The sequence below is a fragment of the Liolophura sinensis genome, chromosome 6 (genome assembly GCF_032854445.1).
Source record: "Liolophura sinensis isolate JHLJ2023 chromosome 6, CUHK_Ljap_v2, whole genome shotgun sequence".
Lineage (NCBI taxonomy): Eukaryota > Metazoa > Mollusca > Polyplacophora > Chitonida > Chitonidae > Liolophura > Liolophura sinensis.
Genome location: NC_088300.1, coordinates 14,895,785 through 14,917,629, shown reverse-complemented (window position 1 = coordinate 14,917,629; position 21,845 = coordinate 14,895,785). Strand labels below are relative to the sequence as shown.

General features: G+C 37.5%; 2 protein-coding genes across 6 annotated transcripts in view; one reads left to right on the top strand and one right to left on the bottom strand.

Annotated features, from left to right (window-relative positions):
* Window positions 1–21,845, top strand: part of LOC135469092 (serine/threonine-protein kinase D3-like) — a 71,271-nt gene that overhangs the window by 29,719 nt on the left and 19,707 nt on the right. For 3 of the 4 annotated variants that reach the window (XM_064747620.1, XM_064747618.1, XM_064747617.1), the window contains exons 4-16: window positions 538–674; window positions 3,783–3,839; window positions 6,770–6,992; window positions 7,760–7,840; window positions 8,243–8,378; window positions 8,764–8,887; window positions 9,552–9,629; window positions 10,532–10,793; window positions 11,531–11,565; window positions 12,458–12,530; window positions 13,010–13,116; window positions 13,429–13,485; window positions 14,041–14,145. In XM_064747620.1, coding sequence (XP_064603690.1) covers window positions 538–674; window positions 3,783–3,839; window positions 6,770–6,992; window positions 7,760–7,840; window positions 8,243–8,378; window positions 8,764–8,887; window positions 9,552–9,629; window positions 10,532–10,793; window positions 11,531–11,565; window positions 12,458–12,530; window positions 13,010–13,116; window positions 13,429–13,485; window positions 14,041–14,145 — 1,475 coding nt within the window. The remainder of the gene's footprint in view (window positions 1–537; window positions 675–3,782; window positions 3,840–6,769; window positions 6,993–7,759; window positions 7,841–8,242; window positions 8,379–8,763; window positions 8,888–9,551; window positions 9,630–10,531; window positions 10,794–11,530; window positions 11,566–12,457; window positions 12,531–13,009; window positions 13,117–13,428; window positions 13,486–14,040; window positions 14,146–21,845) is intronic. The other variant, XM_064747619.1, reaches the window with a different exon arrangement.
* Window positions 16,980–20,849, bottom strand: LOC135469076 (uncharacterized). 2 transcript variants are annotated; one of them, XM_064747600.1, is made up of 4 exons: window positions 20,746–20,849; window positions 20,325–20,547; window positions 18,882–19,047; window positions 16,980–18,580 (listed from the first exon to the last, which is right to left on the bottom strand). In XM_064747600.1, exons 2-4 carry the CDS (start codon window positions 20,472–20,474, stop codon window positions 18,552–18,554), a joined length of 345 nt encoding a protein of 114 aa, XP_064603670.1. In that variant the 5' UTR covers window positions 20,475–20,547; window positions 20,746–20,849; the 3' UTR covers window positions 16,980–18,551. The 2 variants fall into 2 exon arrangements, with proteins under 2 accessions (XP_064603670.1, XP_064603669.1); XM_064747599.1 differs by having other exon boundaries at window positions 20,325–20,835.

The following is a 21,845-nucleotide window of genomic DNA, read 5'->3' as shown; positions in this document are numbered from 1 at the left end:
CACTCCATTCAGTATTGCATTTCAAGTACAGCTGTAAATCCAAACTACATCTAAAACACAATCCAAACACATTGTAGTGGTAGTAACTGTAGTTAGTCACAATGCTAATAGTATATTAAGAGTAATATAAATACATATGCAAAACTGTGTTTAGATATGAGGTGTGGTTATCATTATCGTTAAGTACTGTGATTGTAAGAACAGAGGTGAGCTTATTAATTTTGCAGTTTGCAGGTGTTGAGATAGTTCTCAGTTGGAACATTTATTGTTGATTTCCGGAGACAGGTGTCAAAGTGCCTGGATTATAACCATGTTAGTTATTGGAAGTGTCCCCCTGGTGGCTGGCTGATTGGCTGGACCCTGGATGGCTGATATCTTACACATGTATGTGTTGTCTTCTGTTTGAAGGATCCTGTTTGTTACCCTCAATTAACAGATCACGTGGAGCATGTTACAACAAGCCGTTGGGAGTTCAATACCAGGGCTGTTTGTTGTTTTGTTTTGCATCTTGAGTTCTCTCCCTTGCCTCTTCTTTAGGGTGTGGCCTTAATTTTCACAAACGTTGTGCATACAAGATCCCCAATAACTGCTCGCACGAGCGTAACCGACGGCCGTCCAGTGGCCAGAACACAATTCTGGTGGGGAGACAGACTGATGGACCTTCCGAAACATTGGTAAGACACCTTCATCCATTGACCACAGATCAGCCAATAAAATAATCTGTACTAGCTAGCAGCATGTTTACTGCCCCGAAATTAATAGTGCATGCAATACCTTTTAGGAATATGATTTAGAGATTTTAACACTTCTTAAGTGCATGATTTTAACCATTATACCTCATTGCAATCCCTGCTCTTACTGAATCGGGCATAATTTAGTTATAACTTTTGCAAGCTTGATACTGGTAGTAGGCGGCAAATTCCAGGTGCATTTTTCCTGTTTGTCAAACTTTTGTTTAACCCTGTTTACATTTGTTTCAATTCAACCCTGTCTCACTGTGTACCTCTTATTTCATCTTGTTCCTTCTCGTCTTCCACACATTATTCATGCTGTACTACATCTTCTAATCCAAGGGGAACTGACCTAGACTGTAACCAAGACTAAACCACCCTTATAGCCTAATGTGCCCTGATTTTTCTGCCTTAAAACCACCCTGTAGTCTCGTCAGTCCTTATTATGTCTCATTGTATGTAAGTATAGTGTCTCATATCACAAGCATCAATGTCTCTTTAGACTGATTGACTGAACACACCTATTATCACACACATGCAGATATAAATGTACTTACCTGTTACCATGTCTTCATTACAAGTCAGAGACTTTGAGACTCCCCTGCCTCTGCTGTTGTTGGGGACTTTGCTAATCAGCATGTAAGTCTGTTCAGATGACATTCTTAGAGACTACTTTATGTCCCGCAATATGGCATACCCCTTCAGGTCACTGTGCTGGTCAATACCAGTGCCTCACACACTGGAAAGCTTATTAGTTAAGCTACATGTAGTCCCAGTATTCTGAGTAAGACAAAAGGCACAAATAAAATATGCATGAAATAGAGGGGTTATTAAAGAGATACGAAGTATACTGTGAAATTGTTCTTTTTTTTTTTTCATATGATTTTTTGCATAGCTTTTTTTCATATTCTTTAAAACATAATATTCATTTAAGAATTTGTTTTCATGTATCCTTTCCCATAGTCATTACAATGGAATTTTTGGAATGCTTCACACCTACTCTTTATCACGCCTTTATGGTCAAACAAGCATTGTAATATTATTACCATACTTAGTGACAATCTGGTCGTATGTGGAAATGTCTGCCAGCAACCTGCAGATGGTCGTGGGTTTCCCCTGGGCTCTACCCGGTTTCCTCCCACCATTATCTTGGCCGCCGTCGTATAAGTGAAATATTCTTGAGTACGGCGTAAAACACCAATCAAATAAATAAATAACAGTACTTAGTGACAATATTATTTTGTGTCGTAGACCTGGTTTATGTTGAATTCATCTAATATCTTACTGCACAAGGTCAGGTGGTAATTTCATACCCATTTCAAGACACAGACATGCTTATTGTACAGAAACAACAGGGGTCTTTGCAATCTCATCCATGTGAATTGCCGATCATACTGGAGACTACAGGTCCTTGACCAATGGTGTCTGTGTTCATGGATTTGCCAAGCACCTGTCAGGGCAGAGGCGTGTCCATGTAGAGAACTATTGCACCCATTTATGCGACCACAAACATAAATGTGTAATACTCTTGACCACATTGAAAAAAAAACAAAACAATTTAACAAACAGAACGCAATAAGGATGGGTTATTGAATGACTACGTGCTGCTTTGGACGAATTAATTTTTGCGGGGTGCAGTAATTTGTTTTTTTTTGTATCCCCAGGGAAAATTAAAATGAGTCCAAGCCAGCATGTATTTATTTTATAACCTATTTAATTATACACCAAACATCAATCAGTTCCTTCTTTTAATGGCATTTAGACGTTGATAGTAGAGCTAAGACAAGATAGATTTCTTATGGATTACAACTTCTTGTTTATTATGCACACGACATTTCCATGCCGATACTAGCATCATTTTCAAGTGGTTGACATCAGTAAAAATTGCAGAGTTTATATATGTACAGCCTGAGTTACAAGTGTCAAAAAGAGATAACAGAGTTCAAAAAAGATTATATGTATTTTATTCTTGTATGTTTACTGATTTATTTTAGATAAGCTTTCCATTGTTTATTCTTTGTTTAATACGTTAATCTTTTTGAACTCTGTTATCTCTCTTTGACACTTGTAACTCAGGCTGTATATATAAACTGCAATTTTTACTGATGTCAACCACTTGAAAATGGTTTTCAACTACCATTTCTCCAGGCCAGTTGCTTTATACATCCCACATTCTCTTATGCCCTGTCAGCATGTATGTAATGAATTATTATGCTTTTTCCCCCCTGTATTGATAAAAGATTATATAATGGATATTTTATGGGTGTACGGTTTCCACAATATAGCACATGTTACAGATCCATTTACAAGCACATGTAGCGGGGTTTCATGATAAAGACCTGAAGAAGTGAAGAATTACAAACTCTTGCAATGTGATTAAATGCTGATGGATAAACACTTTTTTATTTCATTACACACACATATAATACAAAACTATCAAACCAAATTAACGAACTAAAAGTACTCTCATCTACACTTATGTAGTATGTGTTATAAAGAAACAAACATTTAATTACTCCCTGTGTACTTGAAGTGATTGTTCTATCTGTTCTTGTCCCTTTCACAAGTCGTGTTTCTTTACCCTGTTTTACACCTTTGGCTATTTGTAATTTGTCTGGTCTGTGGGGACAGTGTTACCTGGTAAAGAAAATGCATCTGGTGTGAAAACTTCTTGATATTTTAAAGGTCGTAGTGATTAAATCAAAGTATGAAACAGCCACTTGTTAGTACAAGTGCCTGTGGTTAATACATGTTGACTACTGTTGGTGTTTACATTTACATGGTATTGTCCAGTTAATTGTTCAAAATCAAACTGGAGGGGTGATGTACATGTGATCTGTATGTCAGATTCATCGGAAATGTTGATAAAACTGATTAAAATATACCATGACTACTATATTATTTCACAATTCACCTCATTTCTTTTTAGACTGAATTGGACATTTATGTGTAGGCTTATGTGTTATTTTGATGAATGAAATGTTTTCTGTGTAATCTACATGAAGATTGTACTTTTAAACCTGACTGATTTTTTCTGTATATATTGGCTAGAGGTACCATCATGACCTTGGCGCAGAGACATCCCATGTGTCATTGCGCGTTCCGGAGGTAAATTAATTGACGCTGTTGTGGGAACCTTACATTTCTCTAACCCCTGAGTTCATTAATGCTTGGAATTGGCTTTTTTTGCTCCTCTCTGATGCACTTCTGGCTTCAACTGATGAGAAATCTTCCACCCTTATGTTCCATAATATCTTTGCTGCTTTGTGTCATGCTATAAACTAATAATGTCCATGTACAGTATAATTTGGGTGGAAGCTTTGATATTTCTACTTCCTTTTTTCTTCTGCCCTACCCCTTGCTGCATTTACTTGCATTTATATCCGAACTTGGATTAACATTAGTCTGATGACATTGTTATTTTTTTTATATATATATACCTGCATAGCAGAATGAGAATACATGTATATTGGTAATGGGAGGTAACTCCTTGTCATTGCAGATCAGTGGAGAAGTGATTGAGAAAGTACATATTTAGTTTCACATCATTGAGTGGAAAGAGTGGGAATTTAGGGTTGTTGGGAGTTTTTGTATTTATTTTTTTTTAAATTCTTATTTAAGGCTTTCATAGTTACATGTACATTCTTTTTTAATACACATGTACCAGGTTGTTATTTTTCTGTGAGAAGGAAATGTTTCATTACTGATTTGTAGAGCATACTTATACGTGTAACTTATACAGCCTCTTGATATGAACAGACATCAGCAAATACTATTTTTCTGAAGAAAGATTCTTATTCATAACCTGTTGCATGAAAAACCCTTTCTCTAGGGTAAAATTTTTTGATTGTGGCCAAAGGTTTGACTAATTTGCACTTTGCATCAGCGAAAATGATTTTTGGAAAGTCCTTCTCAGTAATGTTTGTTCTTAACATCGTCATTGATCAGTTCTTCTTAAAATTAACATTCTCGTATTTGTCTCGGGACTGCATCATCAGTCTTGCATCTATTAAAGATTTCGCTGAGAAGCTAATGATGTATTATTACTTCTAACCAACAGATTACAGAATTTCAGTTTTTTCTTTTTCAGCAGTTCAGTTAAAATGTAACAGTTCAATCTTAACACAGATATCTTTGAAATGACAGTCAAAATCATATTTGCATTTAGCTTGAAAAAAGGTTAGGTACATGTTCAAGGCGAAGAACAACTGTTTGCACTACATACTTAAGTTTCCTCTACCTGTAAACCAGACAGCCTTTGGTATTAAAATGCGTGAACCCTAATTCTTCAACCTTTTCAACCATATCTGCAACCAACATTTTGAAGCACTCTAAGAGAAGTATAGGGGTTGGAGAAATAATTTGCACAGTTTTATGAAACTTGCAACTTCAGTGATACAAACATAGTATAATAGAGTCATTTTCATTACAGTTGTATGCATAAATTTCACGGAAAAAAGGGCTTTAGAGGTCGCAAGGATTGAAGATTTACAACTTTATTAGAATAAAGAAAAAAAAAATAAAGAAGTCAGATAAGTGTTTATTGAAATCTTGTAGATTTTGGGGCTAATAAAACTACAAAAGCATGAAAGCGGTATATGTTACAGCCACCTCCATGGGAAGGTCTGGGATTTGGGGGTTGGTATAGTTATAACTTCACACATTGACTTGAATGTCATTTGTATTTATTTAAATCTGTTTCCACAAATACTACTTATAAATGTACATTTTTATATAAACAGGCATTATAGATGTAAAGGTTATCTTAGTAGAGGTTTCAAAAAGGAAGTTTTGGTGTCAAAGAAGGAGGAAAAACTGCACTGTATAATAAGGAAAGAATATTTTAAAAGTGTACATTCAGGAAGTTAGCAAATTGTGTTATTGTTTTGGATTGCTTCAAGATATAATTGTATTGTCCTTCGAAAAGTCTGTACATCTGTACTTTTGTGAGATGAGTCAAAACCTTAATGAGTGATGAGTGATCAAAACATTTCCATCCTAATGCCAACTGCAATCAAGGCAACGAATCAGAAAATTTGATCATAGAGAAAAAGCAACTATTCAAAACTGTGCAACACACTTAAGTAAACTTTAGAACATATCATCTTCAGAATGCATTTGCTACAGTGTTCTTGCTTTTCATGTTCATGTTGATCTCCATGTTATGATTTGTTTGCTTTTTTGAATCTTTGAATGTACATGTCTGGGTTAATATGTTGCAGTTCTTGTTTTCCTTTGCATATTAAGGATATTTTAAGGTATATATAAAACACTTGTGTAAACTTGTGTAAAATATCTTTAGGTACATCATGTTCAGCAGAACTTGAACAGAACTGCTTGTACAATGTAGTAACAGTGTCATATCTAAGTGAATGTTAAGTCAGTTTTAGTAGACAGGTGCAAGACAGATTAGGCATGTAATTGTGGTATGATAAACTACAAGTGGCCTGTAAATGAAGAGCTACATGTGTTACACTGAATATGTGTTAATAATGTGACATGTATTTTTATACCGTCAAAAGAGAAGTTGAAAGTATTTGTAATTGCACAAATAAACTTAACTATAAACCTGTGCACTATAATGACCTTCTTAGATACAAGTAAATAAAAGATGATAGTCTGTTTATTGATAGTCTACCTGTATTTTGCACAATCTGAAATGATGTGTTTGATGGAAGTGATAGTGAACAAACCATACATTATATCAATTCTTCAATAAGGCATTGGACCGGACCTCCGTGATTGAGGAGGTTACGTGCCATTGCAGTACAATGATCCAGGAACCTCTCACCAGTGCGGTCGACGCGAGTTCAAGTCTACCTCATGCTGGCATCCTCTCCAGCCATACATGGGAAGGTCTCTTAGCAACCTACGAATAGTCGTGGGTTTCCCTGTGCTCTGCTCAGTTTCTGTCATATAAGTGAAACATTCTCGAGTATAGCATTAATTACCAGTCAAATAAATAAATGAAATAAGGCATTAGACAACAGTCAAACGAATAAATCTAACAGGTGTACTATAACCCTGTTGTGTTACAGCCCCTGTCCATTCACTCCTCGCCCAGTGGCGGTTCTCTCAATGACACCCGCTACAACCGTTCTCGCTCCTGGAGTGGCCGTCCGCTTTGGATGGAGAAGGAGTATGCGGGACGCATCAAGGTGCCCCACACATTCAATGTTCACAACTATACCCGCCCCACCGTATGTCAGCACTGCAAAAAGCTCCTCCGCGGACTCTTCCGACAAGGCGTCCAATGTAAAGGTGAGTTAACTCTTATTTCATCGTAATCCATGAATTTCTTGATTCTCCTCGTTCTCAGTGCTCATGCAACTTTGACTCAAGGAGACTAGTGGACTTACTGGGTTGAAGGCCACTTGTTGTCATGCATGTTTATGGCAGTGATGGGAAGGCTCATCAGTAAGATCAGTGTTTTACCACGAGCACTCTGATTTCACTATTGTCTAAGTGGAAAATTCTGAAGTATGGCTTTTAAGACCCATTAAGTTAGCCTTATTCGTCCAGACTCTCAGCTTCTTCAAGGTCAAAAAGGACAGGTTCAGATGGAATTGATGCACCCTGTTAAGTCATTTAGGACATGAGTCTATAGCAATTGAACTGACTTCATTGATGTAGCAGAGAAATTTATTGGATATCAAGAAAGTGCACGAGCTTTAATATATGGTTCAAAATGTTGTTCTTTTCTGTGTCAGCCATCATCATGATTGACTGACCACTGTCTCCAATTAAACAGTATTTTGCCCCTCAGAGTTGTTGATTGTTGTTGTCTTTATACACTGTAAATCGTTAACCTTTCAACCTTATATGCACTTTTTCCAGTGGAATTAATGCATACAGTTATTATGGAAATGGCACAAAAAATGATTCAGTTGTGTCACTAAAGATGGGAGCTTCATAAGACAGTGCAGATTATATCTCTACAGCCTTAGATCTTAAAGTGTTTCAAAAAATTGGTCGCAGTTTTTTTTGAAAATTTTGACGAATTAGGTTACAATCTTTGTCTGTTACAGATTGTAAGTTTAATTGTCACAAGAAATGTGCCCCAAGTGTGCCAAAGGACTGTACAGGTGAACTACCAGGTATTATTGGAGGTGAGTGTTTGCTCAATTTACACTTGTCATTATTGAATTGTCTATTTAAATCACGCTGTGCTTGATAATTGGTAAAACCTGATATCTGCTTGCTTGTAGATTGTTAAGGTAACACAGAGACAAAAATATTACTTTATGTGTAAGACAAATATGAGAAAAATAATGTGAAAATTTATCTTTTTTTAGTCCAATTTGGTACAACTATCTGTCCATTTGGTTCCATTTTGTTATGACTCGCTGCTCAGTTTCTTCCGTTTTCCCCAGGTTCTGCACCGGTTCACCATAAAGTTGGCAGTTATCGCATATAAGTGAAATATTTTTGAGTACGGTGGCAAACTCCTATCTAGTAGATAAATAATTATTGTCTCCCATTTTGTTGACTCTCTGCTCGTTTTCCCCCAGTTTGTTATGACTCTCTGCTTGACCCTGATGGTGACAGTGTGACAGACATTTCCCTGATCTCTGACACAGTTGACGAGGAAGACACACCGTCCCAGGATGACAACGAGGACTCTGATCCGCCGAAACCGCCTCTCAGGTATGTACATGTATGTCACCTTGGAGACAGGTCATACCCAACTGCTTTGATACCTGGATCAGTCTCTCAGACACATGTGTAAAACTCGGACAACGATGATGATCACGAGTCAGTTTCATGCAGCGTACTTAGTTTTAAGTTCCCTTTGGATAAATATACTTCATATCTTTACCACATCTGAAATCTGGTTACTACTGTGGACTGAATATTTTATAGTTTGGTAGATAGACAGAGGATTGGGCTGTTAACTGAACATACCATTATTGGCAGTTGAAGACACTATAAGGTATACATTTTGTTTGTAAGTACTATACTTGCGCAAGGCATAAGACGTAAAATGCAAACTTGGGTATTGTATAAGCCTTTGTTATGTATTGGGTTGCAGCCCAACACAGAGCAGTAACATTCCGCTGATGAGGGTGGTGCAGTCTGTGCGTCACACCAAGCGGGCCGGAACCAAGGTCCTGAAGGAGGGGTGGATGGTACATTATACCAACAAGGACAGCAGTGTATGTCTTATCAACTATCCATGATACTTCACCATCTACTTGTCCCACACCCTTTATAATTTATGTACTAGAATTGAAACTGAATATACAAGTGTACTTTATTGTTTGATTCAAAGAACAAAGAAACCTCTCTCGATGGACTGGGAATCTCATATGCTATTATGCGAGGGGGTTAGCTCTGCTTGTTTTTGCAGAGTGTTCAGATTTCATTTTCTGGTATTTGTCCCATGTTAAAAGTGCTGAAAGCAGGGTGCACAAGTATCACCAGTTTTCTGTTTCACCTGTCCACTTGGACGGGTGGATGGGTAGCTGGCAATCCCTATGTATGATGCTTCTGTCTTACTTTTCTTTAATACGACGTAGCCTAAACCAATACACATGGAATGTTATGTAGGTCGATGCATGATTTAACCTGGCCACTCCGAGTTCTGTCCATCCGTAAATTAAACTTGACTGTCATTATGCAAGTGAAATATTCTTGTAAAAAGAACACATCAGACATGCTGCTTGATTGTTACACATTTCAGTTCTAAAAGTACCAGACGCTAGCTTCTCCTAATGTGCTATTGCGAATGTGTTCCTACTTTCCACAGAATGCCTTATTAGATACATGTGTACACATGCATATCTTTGACCTTTTGTTTTTGCTTTTTACTTTTCTCAGAGACGGCGATATTTCTGGAGGCTGGATACCAAGTCGTTAACCCTTTACCAGACTGACAAAACCTCACGATATTATAAGGTAATGGCTTGATGCTACCAAGGGAGACAACTTACCTAACCAAGATCTAATCATAAGATTTATGATCTTGAACGTTCTCGATGCTAATAAGATTCATTTTTATGAACATGCACCGGGTTAAGAAGTGTGGTTATGAACTACTTTCTAACTGATGTGATTTCCTCCAGGCAGTTAAGTGTGATCTGGTTCCCTCTTGTCATGTAGCTCAACCCTCGCTAACTGAGAGATCTACTCTAGACTGCCTCCAATCACACAAAGATGACACTTGACTAATGAGGTCACTTGTGTGAATCGTGCTATCATTAGGCTGTGGCCTTATGTGATGAGGCAGCGGTACCTCTGACTAGTTTCCTCATGCCAAGTAGTTGCCTGGAACCCGCCTGGAAAAGTCCAGATTTGTCGTGCTATTGTCTCAGTCTCTACTGTAGGAGGTGCCACTGTCAGGCATCGTCCTCCTGGAATTGGCCAAGAGCTTACCATGAATATCCAGATTTGTCATGCTGTGGTCTCTGTCTCAGCTGTAGGAGGTGCCAGTGTCAGACATTGTCCTCGTGGAATTAGCCAAGAACCCACATGGAAATGTCCAGATTTGTCATGCTGTTGTCTCTGTCTGCTGTAGGAGGTTCCACTGTCCGACATCGTCCTTGTGGAATTGGCCAAGAACCACTTGGAAATGTCCAGATTTGTCATGCTATTGTCTTTGTCTCTGCTGTAGGAGGTTCCACTGTCAGACATCGTCCTCGTGGAATTGGCCAAGAACAACCTGGAAATGTCCAGATTTGTCATGCTATTGTCTGTAATGTAGGAGGTTTCACTGTCAGGCAGCGTTTTTGTGGAATTGGCCAAGAATCCACGTGGAAATGTCCAGATTTGTCATGCTATTGTCTTTGTCTCTGCTGTAGGAGGTTCCACTGTCAGACATCGTCCTTGTGGAATTGGCCAAGAACCCACCTGGAGATGCTAACAAACCACCCCATGTGTTTGAAATCCGCACAATGGGTCTGACATACTTTGTGGGGGAGGACCCGACATTTGGAGGAAAGGAAGGGAACATTGTTGCGTCACAAGAGAGTGGGGTTGGTCTGGAGCAAGCTAAACACTGGGAGCAGGCGATCAGACAGGCCCTCATGCCCGTGACCCACACCACAGGCAGTGTCAGGGAAGGTAAGATCAACTGATGACCCTTCGGCCATGACTGTTGAAAACATTTTACGGGCAGAATGAATCTTTTTCTGTAAGGTGGACAGTTGCAGCAATTATTCACATGCAAGACATATTTACGTGGTTGGAAAGCCTTGTAAAGTTCATCTAAACGTTAAGATGGGACAAACTAAATCGGTGGGTTGTCAGTTTATTTTTATTTTGGATTGTTTTAAGTGTCATCATGCCAGTAAAACACAAAATATAACTGGTGTTGTCTTATGGAAAGTTTAAAATTATCAAGTGACCACTCAGTCATGTCCTCTGACAGTTCCATGATACAGTAAGCGGAAAACACAAGGGGTCTGTTTCATAAAGCAGCAAACTTCAAAAATGGATAACTTCACTGTGGAATCCATTTTAGATTGTGTAGTGCATGTTTTGTTGCCATGGTAAATGCATGTACATGTTTGTTTCCCTTTAGGAAAAACAAGCCCAGGTAATTTGTCTTTATTGGGCGTACATATGAGAACAAGTTAACAGTTCAGAGATTTGGCAAATTACATCCAAGCTGTGTCCAGGATAATTTAAAACTGATCAAAGTTTCCCTATAAAATCTGTGAGACCTCAAAGCTAGAAGAGCATTTCTCTGTTAGTGATGGCTTTAGTCTTGTTGCCCAAATAGAAAATGTTTATGTTAACCATTAGCCATAAGATGAATGAATTTCATTGCTTAACGGCGTTTGTTCTTCTGTTTGTAGTGAAAGGGGACAGACAAATGGTGGACCACAAGCCTGTAAGTATACAGGAGTTCACTCACTTCAGATTTCTTATGAAGACATATTAATAGCTCACCTCAGTGATGAAACCTGGATGATGCTGGTTTCACCCCTGTGCTGCCTCATTTGAGAGTAGTTCATGTAGGATCAAGAAACTTATTGAGTATCCTAAAACAAATTTGACCAGAAAAGTAGAACTTTCGAAGAATTTTGAAGACATATTTTATAACGTTGTGAAGACTGCAATGTATTTTTGAAGAAGGTCACACATGTGAACTTCACAGATATTATAAAATAACCTTTGCAGATCAGATAGCATTCTTCTAATGTGCCAAAACATTCACTTGATCTTTTGCTGAGGTCTTTCAAATTTGCTGAGGATTTAGGTCAGTTTCTCACATACCAGCATGCAGTCTTTTTATAAAGGGAGGTCATTGGTGTTAGAATTATGCTTGGGAAATTCTTGGAGGTTCTCCGTGTGTATTGTGTAGATATTTGTCAAGGAAGCCAAACAAACTATACATCTTCCACATCAAAAAGTGGTAAAGAACATGTGTATATATGAATTTACATGTTACAAAGACCTGTTATTGTAATTCTTCAACCTTTTTGCTTGTTTCAAGATGGTTATTCTGGTATAATCTGAGGGTATTATTTAGTGTAGTTTAATAAAATTATCATTTTTGCGGAGCCCGGAAATTGGCCAACCAAACAAATATATAATTTTTTTCAAAATCAAATTATAAACGTGCATAAATTGCACAGTTGCTCTTTCATGTGTGAAAATGTTGAGGCGGAATTAGGGTATGCCATTTTGATTCTACATATGGTGTTATGGTTTTACTTTGGGTGTTGTGTTTTACTTTGGGTGTTGTGTTTTACTTTGGGTGTTGTGTTTTACTCTTTTAGGATGTGAGCCAACTGTACCAAATCTACCCTGATGATGTCCTTGGATCAGGACAATTTGGGATTGTTTACGGAGGTAGGTAACAGTTTAATATCCCGTGTTCACAAGTTTCATTGTTTTAAATATTAAAGAGACAAATTATGATTGCCAAGAGGTAAATCGTTAATGTAAATGATTTCATGTAAACTTGTACATGTATTATGTCTGTCTCACAATATATGTGTAATTTGTTCTCCATAAGATCACAAATATATTGGGAGAAGGCCAATTTCATTGCCATTCGTTGTACTTAACTTAATAAGTGGTTGCAAGATCTTGTTTAATTTTGGAAACAAATTATGGATAGATTTTCATAGATAGTTTTCAATAGATAATTTTTTATTTCATGATGCCAGTAACAACTATTATTGTTTCCTGTGTGCAAATGTCAAAGTGCATGTTTTTTCATTTTCTAACAACTTTAATGATAGATTTCAAGTCTCAGTGTTTGACATTATGGGGACTTATAATATGTCTATACTAATGTGTATACATTGGGATGATGTATGTTAAAGGCAAACACAGGAAAACTGGACGAGAAGTGGCCATTAAGGTGATAGACAAAATGAGGTTTCCCACAAAACAGGAAGCCCAGCTTAAAAACGAAGTCTCTATTTTACAGGTAAACATCATATTTTCAGAGTGTAAATATATATTTATGCCTATAATACTCAGTGATATCCTCACTGGATATAAATATAGCATGCAACATGGTTTTGCAAAGATAAAAACCAGTGTCAATTAAGTTTGGAAAAATTCATTCATTAGAGGATTTTCTTGAGGCTTTTTTTAGATACTAAGTCTATAATGTACTAGTCCCAAGATTTGGAGTAGTCTCTTAAGCACGGTTTTGAAATGTTCACTGAACAGCTTGTGTAATACTTTTAACCATCTTCTCAATCATGAGTTCCCTACCCTGTTGTCTTGGTTACAGAATCTCCACCATCCAGGGGTGGTTAACCTGGAGATGATGTTTGAAACAGCAGAAAGGGTAAGTGTACAGATGGAGGCGTTTTGCATTTTCATCATTTATATTTAACGTTCAGTGGCAAGGTGAGCAACTCCTACCGGCTGGCACAGGAGATGCGGGGTTAATCCAGGCTGTAGACAGGGAATTTCTAGCTCCCATTGTATTTAGGATCTTGATGATGATACACGTAAGTTGATAACAGAGCTCTACGGGTCGCTGGCCCAGTCTGTATTCATTAAAGACCACTGTAGTCTTCCACTAATGTGAAGTGTATTGAATTCCATACACTGGAAAGCTTCAGTAACTAGCCAAATGTGCATGGTTTCCTCAGGCTATCAGATTTCCTCGATCTGTTGAACAGCTGTCACATAAATTCATTATACTTGTCAGATATAGTCTAATTAATCTTGTTTCTCTATATCACATTTCACAGCTTACATTTTGTGGTTAGGTCTAATTTATTTTTCCAACTGTTCAGATTGGCTTTCCTACATGTGTAAGTGAGTGCAAATCTAATGCTACCTGTGAAACGTGTTGCTATTTATCACATGTTTTATGGTATTACACATCTTTCAGATATTCGTGGTGATGGAGAAGCTACAGGGTGATATGCTGGAGATGATCTTATCTAGTCCTCGAGGGCGACTTAGCGAAAGAGTCACAAAATTCCTTATCTCACAGGTCAGTTTATCGTGCGTGTACTATTTGTATTAACATTGGGATGCATTTTGCAGCAGTACCACATGTACTTATCAGGCTAAGGCACAGCCAATTTTATTTTGTGTTCCAGGGCAAGCCGACATGAAAAAATCCAATAGATAAATGAAACTAGAACTGCAAAGCAATTTCGGTCGGGGTCCTCGTCGTTTGTTGTCTTAGTTATCATTGTACACTGTCAGATAGCAGACAACATAAATATGTCTAAGCCAGCAACCACTTTTGAGGATCATGGACAGTGCAATAGAAACCAGCCATTTAAGACCATTTTAACTGGCTGGTCAGGCCATTTGGCATCTAAATCAATGTTAAAGCTGTAGGCTAAAATACGTACTTCTGAAAACACGGTGGTGTCATTTAAACGCTTGTGGCAAGAAAACTGTTGATTGTAGCTAAAATAGACCTCCACTTTACCTAAAGAGCACAACCTGATGCAATTTCAGATTTCTACATCCATAGTTCTCGAGTTACAGTCCATTAAAAATTATGTAACTAAACTAGTTTTTTGACTATATCTCAAGAAGTTACAAAAATAGACAGAAAGAAAAGCACAGGTTCGACAAGCCCAAAATACATAAGAATATGTTAAAAAAAAAACATCAATGTCAAAACTAGTAAGGTCAAAACATGGACCAATGGGAAGCTTCCACAGTTTTTATTGGAAGTCTTCCACAGTTTTTATTGAACAGGTTTGTCAAACTTACCAGAGTCTACCAGAATATTAGAATTTTAGAACAATTTGTGTAGTGGTTCTCAAGAAGCAGATGATTAATCGATTGCTACATATCCAATATGGCTGGCAAACCACATGACCTAGAAAAAACAAAGGGCCCAGTACACTACTTCAAGTATCGGGGAATTTTACTGCAAAATTCATCTCAGTTAACTACAACTGCATACAGTTGTATGACTTCCAGGTGGTCTGTACACAAAGCTTTTGGCTTCCTCTTGTTAAAACTTTCCACTTCCTGAACCACAGACCGTTCAAATCTATCAGCTCTATTCTCTTCTGAAAGACCCCAGGTTTCTCTAGTACAAGCAAAACATAATAGATGTAATCCATATTAGACGATGAACTCACCAAACGAGTGCACTGTGTGTACCTTGGCGAAACCAGATCTCGTATTTTAGACGAAAACAAAACTACTTCAGCAGTATCTGGCGTTACATTCTCCCACCATTGAACCATAGTCTCCTTACTTAAATCCGAAATGAATTTGGTAAGAATGGTAAGGAGTAGACTGGGTTTGAGCCTCAGGCTGTTGGAACTGGTAGTCTGGTGGCAGATAATTTCATGATAATTGAAGAAAAAAAGAGAAGATTGGCAGGAATGAACAGGATTTGAACTGCTAGGGACCCTTGGACTGCTGGGGACAATGTTCATTGGTTCTGTGGTGAAAGACAGTGAAAAGTAAAATTAAACATTGCTCTCAAATAGCAGTGCCGGGCCACATGTAAAACGAGATTGTTCCTGTGATCTACTACTCCTGTCGCCAGACAGAATTAGAATACACGCCCTGTAGCCAGCATTATACAGTGATCAGGTTCCATGCAGTCTAGCATAAAGCTCTTGTGTTATTTGAATGGGACGTTTTGTCAGTTTTTGTATGTATGTATGCTGCTGGGTTTTAGGTCATACTTCATGTTTTTTATGGTTTTTTGGTCATAGCCTGAAAAATATACCAAGTAAAAAATAAATAATTCTTACAGATTTGTACTCCTGAATTCAAGGAGACATTGTGTTTATTGAATCCTTTTAAGCATTTTATAGACTTGACCTACTTTTTAGCTTATTTCATTGGTCATTTACAGCATAATTTGCATACCAAAGAAAAAGTTTCTTTACAATACAGGTACGGCTATCCAACTAAAAGTTGCAAGTGAAATTTCATCCAAAGACCATTAGCCTTTCTACGGATACTAAATCACATGACTGGCCAAATGCCACAAAGAGTCAAAAGCTGCTTCATATGTTCGTTGTTAAAAGTGCCAGGTTTTTTTTTACTACCTTTACCGGTTTTGGAGAATTGCAGTTTCAAGAGCTGACTATGAATAAAAATAAGTTTTTAAATGCATTTTAAAATTTATCAGTGACAGCTGCCAGTCATTTATCAGTGACCTACCAGTCAAAAATGAAGATCTGTAGTTGATATATCTGCTCACCAATTTTCAGCTTCAGAGCTATTAAGGTGTCTGGTGTCGTGATATTTGAAAAATGACACTAAAACTAGTTTTAATTGCAATTTAAAGAAAAACTTGTTTAAATTCTTTACATTGTAGGAAAAAACTAGAACCACGGTTGTCTTCAGCAGGTCAAATTACATCTGGTCGCTATCTTGTTTTTACAGAATTCAGTAACAGGTCATCACGTGACTAAAACGACTAACATCAAGCTTCCACAATTCTCAACATATTTGCAAAAATGTTCAATCCTGATACCCCTAGTTGACTTGTACATGTATATCAATTTTCAAAGCAGTCGGATCAGCAGTTCTGGAGAAGAAGTTTTTCATATTTCTCCAACCTTGCTGACAAGTAGTTCACAGGTGGGTAAAGTTTTTTACCCTAGCAGGTAGCTCAAAAGATTTGGTGATGAACTTGTGTATGAAGTTAACAGCTGTGGTACTTAGTTTTCTCGCAAAATGAAAAAAAAAAAAAACGGTTGTCAGAGAAGAAGAAAAATAATCTGTTGCGAGGACTACCTGCATGGACCCCTGATAAAAGCAAAAGTGAAAATCCGTCTTTTAAGTTGTCCAATCTTGATGTTTTTATTATTTTCCTATTACCCAAGGCTTTCCCATTATGTAAATAAGTCTTCAAGAAGAAAAATTGTCAAGATACTCCACACTTTCCACAGATTAGATTTATTTTTATACTCTCCTGGGACATTGGGAAAATATTTACTCAGCTTGTAAAAGAACAACTAAAATTGTTCTGGCCCAAGTCAGAAGCTGGTAAGAATTGATATACACCGTAAAGGTGCGGCCATGTTGGCTCATTCGGATAAATTCATGTCTGCTATTTCCACAGTCAAACTTCCACTGGCCAGTGAGGTAACCAGCTCAGTTGGTAATGGTTAATTGTTGCAGCTTTGAATTAGGAGGCCTGTCATATACTTGAAGTGGGATGATTTACTCCTGTAGAAACTCCGGTATATTTTTGTAACTGATTTTCTCAAACTATAAAACTGCATGATTACCACTGTGTATTATAAAATGAACATTTCCTGAGCAGAGTTTAACACCAGTATTAAAATAATAGTACCGTACCTTCTCAATAAATTCAGACACATTTTCAGAAAATGTATACCATGATGTCTTGCGAGGGCTGTTGACTTAAGTTGTAAGCTCTCTGTGGGGGAGTAGGGGATTACCTGTAGTTGATCCGTTACACTAGTTCACATCTCAGTCACACCTCAGTGAGCCTCACCAGCTTGACAAGACATGGAAAGACACTCGGCAGGGTTTTGGATAGATTTAACTTTTTGTGCCATTGAATGCCTGTTTTCTAATCATGCCAGTGTCGTTAAATACTCTTCACACATTAGTAGACCAATGTAAACTGAAAAATTTCAGAAAACAGACGTTTGTGGAATTTTTTGCTTATGTCACGTGGATACATCACTTTGAAAGCTAATCTTTTATGGTCATTCATACCAAGTTGTGCCACTTACAACTTACACGAAGACTATCTGAAAAATTGATTTTAAACATCGTTGCGTAAACCAGTGGGCAGTAAAAGACTATGAGCGCACACTAGACATAAATCTAGAGAAACACAACAACAGCGACACAACTGAATGCAAACCTTTCTTGAAGAAAATTACTGTTTTGTACCGTTTGACATACATAAACAGCTAGTTACTTATTTTGCGATATTCCCAAGCCCGTAATATTGGTCTCAATGTGTGGTGTGATATTTTTTATTTAGGCCTACATGTACATCAGAAACGGAGACAGGTGTTTCCTGACATACCAGGCTTGGGCAGTTGTGGAGGTTTTATACTCGCTGGTGTTACTGTTGAATACTGTATTTGTGTGATGCGGTTTTTTCCAGATTCAAGGAAATCTTGGCTTGGAATCTAATTAAGGATACCAGTGTTAATAGTTCATGTAAATAAATGAGTAAATCAAACTGGATGTGATAACCAGGACTTCAGAGTTGGAGAAGCCCTCTTTATTCTCTATGCAGAGTGCAGTGGCATTCCTAAAGACTAACGAATTAAAACTGTTTTTCTTGACTTTCATTGATACTTTAACGTTTGACTGATGAGTAGTATGAATATTCGACAGTATCACAGCTGTTGCTACGGTCAGTTTGCGTAGGCCGTTGTCAGGTGTGTTCATTTGTGCATGGTTGTACAGGAGTCTCTATGGATCAGCTTCTGCAGCTTTTAATTCTGAAAAATGAACCCAAATGTACATGTATATGTATTGTGATGATGAAGGGCAATAATTTTGGGTGGTCATTCTAAAATATGTGACTAACGTCATCTACAGCTATTTCCCTACACTTCTAATCGTAGCAATGCATCCCTATATTAATAGAAAAAATTGTTCAGATTTTGTGATATTTCTGGGCATAAATTTGTTTGGAGAAGATGGTGGTTATCATATATTTTTTCATATGCATTAGATTGATAATAAATTAAATAAAAGATGACGTATGATATTTGTCCAGATTGACGTAAGAGCTCATACCTTTAATTCTTCTCCTGACAGCCTGTTTGAGCATGTTAGAGATGGGACCCTGACCAGTGCTTGTCAACACATGACAAAATGTGTTGAAATTGTTTGTGTTTTCTTTGAGCTTTTCAACCAGGAAATGGTTAACTTCTTTCACCTTCTGAGAAAATGTTGGCTGTGTCTGGAAAGCAGATAAATGATAAAATTGGGAAACATTTGGAAAGTTTTTCAGTTGATTTAGATCCTACAGTATAAGTGTGGTTCATCATACAGAATATGGGCCTTATGTCCAGTAAGTGAACTATACAGTGAGATTTATACATGTACATGTAGTTGTAAATTCACACAAAGCCTAAAACTTGTGCACTGTATACATGTATCTTCAATGTTTTCAACCTCTAAAGCACTTTTTTCAGTGGAATTTAGCATACAGTTATGAAAATGATGCGGAAAATGATTTATTTCTATTCTGAAAGATGCAAGCTTCATAAAACTGTGCAAATTATTTCTCTACACCCTCCAGTTCTATCAGAATGTTTCAAAATATCGGTTACAGATGTGGTTGAAAAGGTTGACGAATTAGAGTAAATCAATCTGTTAAAAAGAGGCCTGCAAGCAGAGTTACAGATTGAATGCAGGAAAGAAGGTCCTAAATGTATAGTCTTTTCTGTTCCCATTTATGTGATTTTCAGAGGAAAGGAAGAAGTGTTATAAATCATGGGTACAAAGGAAAAACTGTTCAAGCTTGCAATTCTGACCCTTTGTCCTGATTATGTCCACTTATCCTTGTTGGACAATCCAGCTTTTGGTACAGAAATTAATGTTGTGTGACATACAGTAGCTACTGAATAACCTGGTGATATCAGACTTCTCTGTCACTGACCTGTTAGTACAAGTCAGTAACATGATAATTGTTGTCACTGAGCTAATCTACTATCTTGATTATCTGAAACTTCTTGCTGCATGCATGTTGATCAGGTAATCAGAGTTTTGTGCTCAAATCTGAAAAGGCTGAATGCCGTTTATATCCTCATGTGGCTGCAATATTGTAACATCACCTTGAAAAGTGTTTGGTTCTTTTTTCAGTTAGGTTTAATATCACATGTGATTAACGTTATGACTTGCATCTAATACCTGTAGACAGTACAGCTATGTACAAGTCAGGCAATTTGAATAATTGTCTTAGTGGTATTGTTAGAATGTAGCATATGTTTTGGGCTGGGCGATTTGATGGGGTCAAACACAGGGGCTGGGTATGATTAATACACATATCAATACAGGAGCCTGGTTTGGTGGTGAAATAAACTGTAAAGATAAAGCAAGAAAGATACACTTCTTGGATATTACCTAAAACTTTTTGGCTAAAATCAGATGATGTGGCATGAAAGTGTGAAGCTATAATACATTGTGTGTTAATATCATTGCTGAGGTGGACACAGTATAAACAGCTGTACCTACCCTGATGGTGCTGACCATGTTGTGGTTATAGAGTCTACTCTGTAGCAGTTCTGAGTACACCTGTGAGTCTAGTGTCAGCGTGTCCACCAGTATGGGTGTCATCTCCTCTAACACCTGACCGTACTGATCAGGTGTCAAGTCCTCAGCCATCTCTGATAGATCTCCAGTAACTTCACTGAGCGGTAGGTAGATACCAGGTGTCGCTGGAATCAGGTACGTGACACTGGAGAAAATAAAGGCATTTATTGTGTCACAAAGGTCTCGTATTTCACATACATTTAGTCTTGAAACACACTTTGGTCTTCTCTGTTGCTTTCAGCAGCAATTCATGCAGCAAAGCTGGTAACAGTGCTCTGTGTTAAATTCAGATTTAAACAGTGGGCTAGCTTAGTATCTCAGTGTTTAGTGTTATGATGTTTACCTGGTGAAGGTTGACTCTCCTGTCTAAGGTAAGACGGCCCACTCAGTGATCATACCTCACCTGTGTGCACGTCTCTCACCCATCAAGGTGTATTCATCACCCTGTCCACAGAGGAATGGTTTTGTGCACTCACCTGAGGCTTGTCATAGAAAGTGACTGAACAAGTTCAAACAGGCCGACAGCAGGCTTTGCAGAGAGAGAGCAATGTTTACTCAATAATCGTTAACCAATATGCAAGCACACTGTTGCTTGCAGTTCAGTTTTTGTAGGGCTGGAATCTTTAACAACATTGCAGCATGGTTGACATTGCATACAAAATTCATGCTGTAAGAGGTAAAAGACGACACTATGACCCATCAAGATGGCATAACCATCAGAAGTTCAAATTCCCAGCACATCAGATTTTACACTGATTTTAGTACATCTAGTACCAGGATATACATGTACAGTTGAGCATGTGTTTCACGACGTCATCAAAGTTGTGGTCGTAGTGATTAAAAACTGGGATTCCCATTTACAGGTACATGGAGAAGTACCAGTGTGTTCCTTGGGATATATTTCATCGTACATTTTGGTCTTTGCCAGGTGTATTAATAGTATACATTTTAAAATTTTTTTTTTTTTATTCATGTTTATTATACTGACCAGAAAGAACCAGTTTTTATGCTCCCGTATTACTAGTCCAATTATGGTATGGCAGCTGTCCATCCATCTGTTGTTCAAGCTTTTAGTTCTACCACTATGTACATATGCCAGGTCACGAAATCTTCACTTAAAGAGAAAACATCAAAGTTAGATAAAGTTCAGATGAAAGAGTGCAAAAAGTTAGTTGTTAATGGTGGTCTTCAATATTTTTATTGATTTTTCTTTAAAGGGAAAGAGACACTTGAAAAAAAAGTTTTGTGTGATGGGTACTTGGGACAGCCTTTTGTGTAATAATGAAGATGTAACACATGTTTAATATATGTTCACTAGGCTTTGGTCTATTTAGCTAACAAATGTGTTCAACCTTGATTTTGATCATTTTTATATTTTTAATATATTCATAAATATTATCGTAATTCAGGTCAAACGCACATGTTCAGATATAAACACCAAAT

Excerpts from the sequence above, each read along its gene's own strand:
- LOC135469076 (XM_064747600.1), bottom strand. The coding sequence starts at position 20,474 with ATGGCTGAGGACTTGACACCTGATCAGTACGGTCAGGTGTTAGAGGAG. Across the intron at positions 19,048-20,324 it reads ACATGGTCAGCACCATCAGG|ACACAGCCAACATTTTCTCA; the intron begins GTAGGTACAGCT and ends TCTGCTTTCCAG. Across the intron at positions 18,581-18,881 it reads TGTCAGGAGAAGAATTAAAG|AATTAAAAGCTGCAGAAGCT; the intron begins GTATGAGCTCTT and ends TTCATTTTTCAG.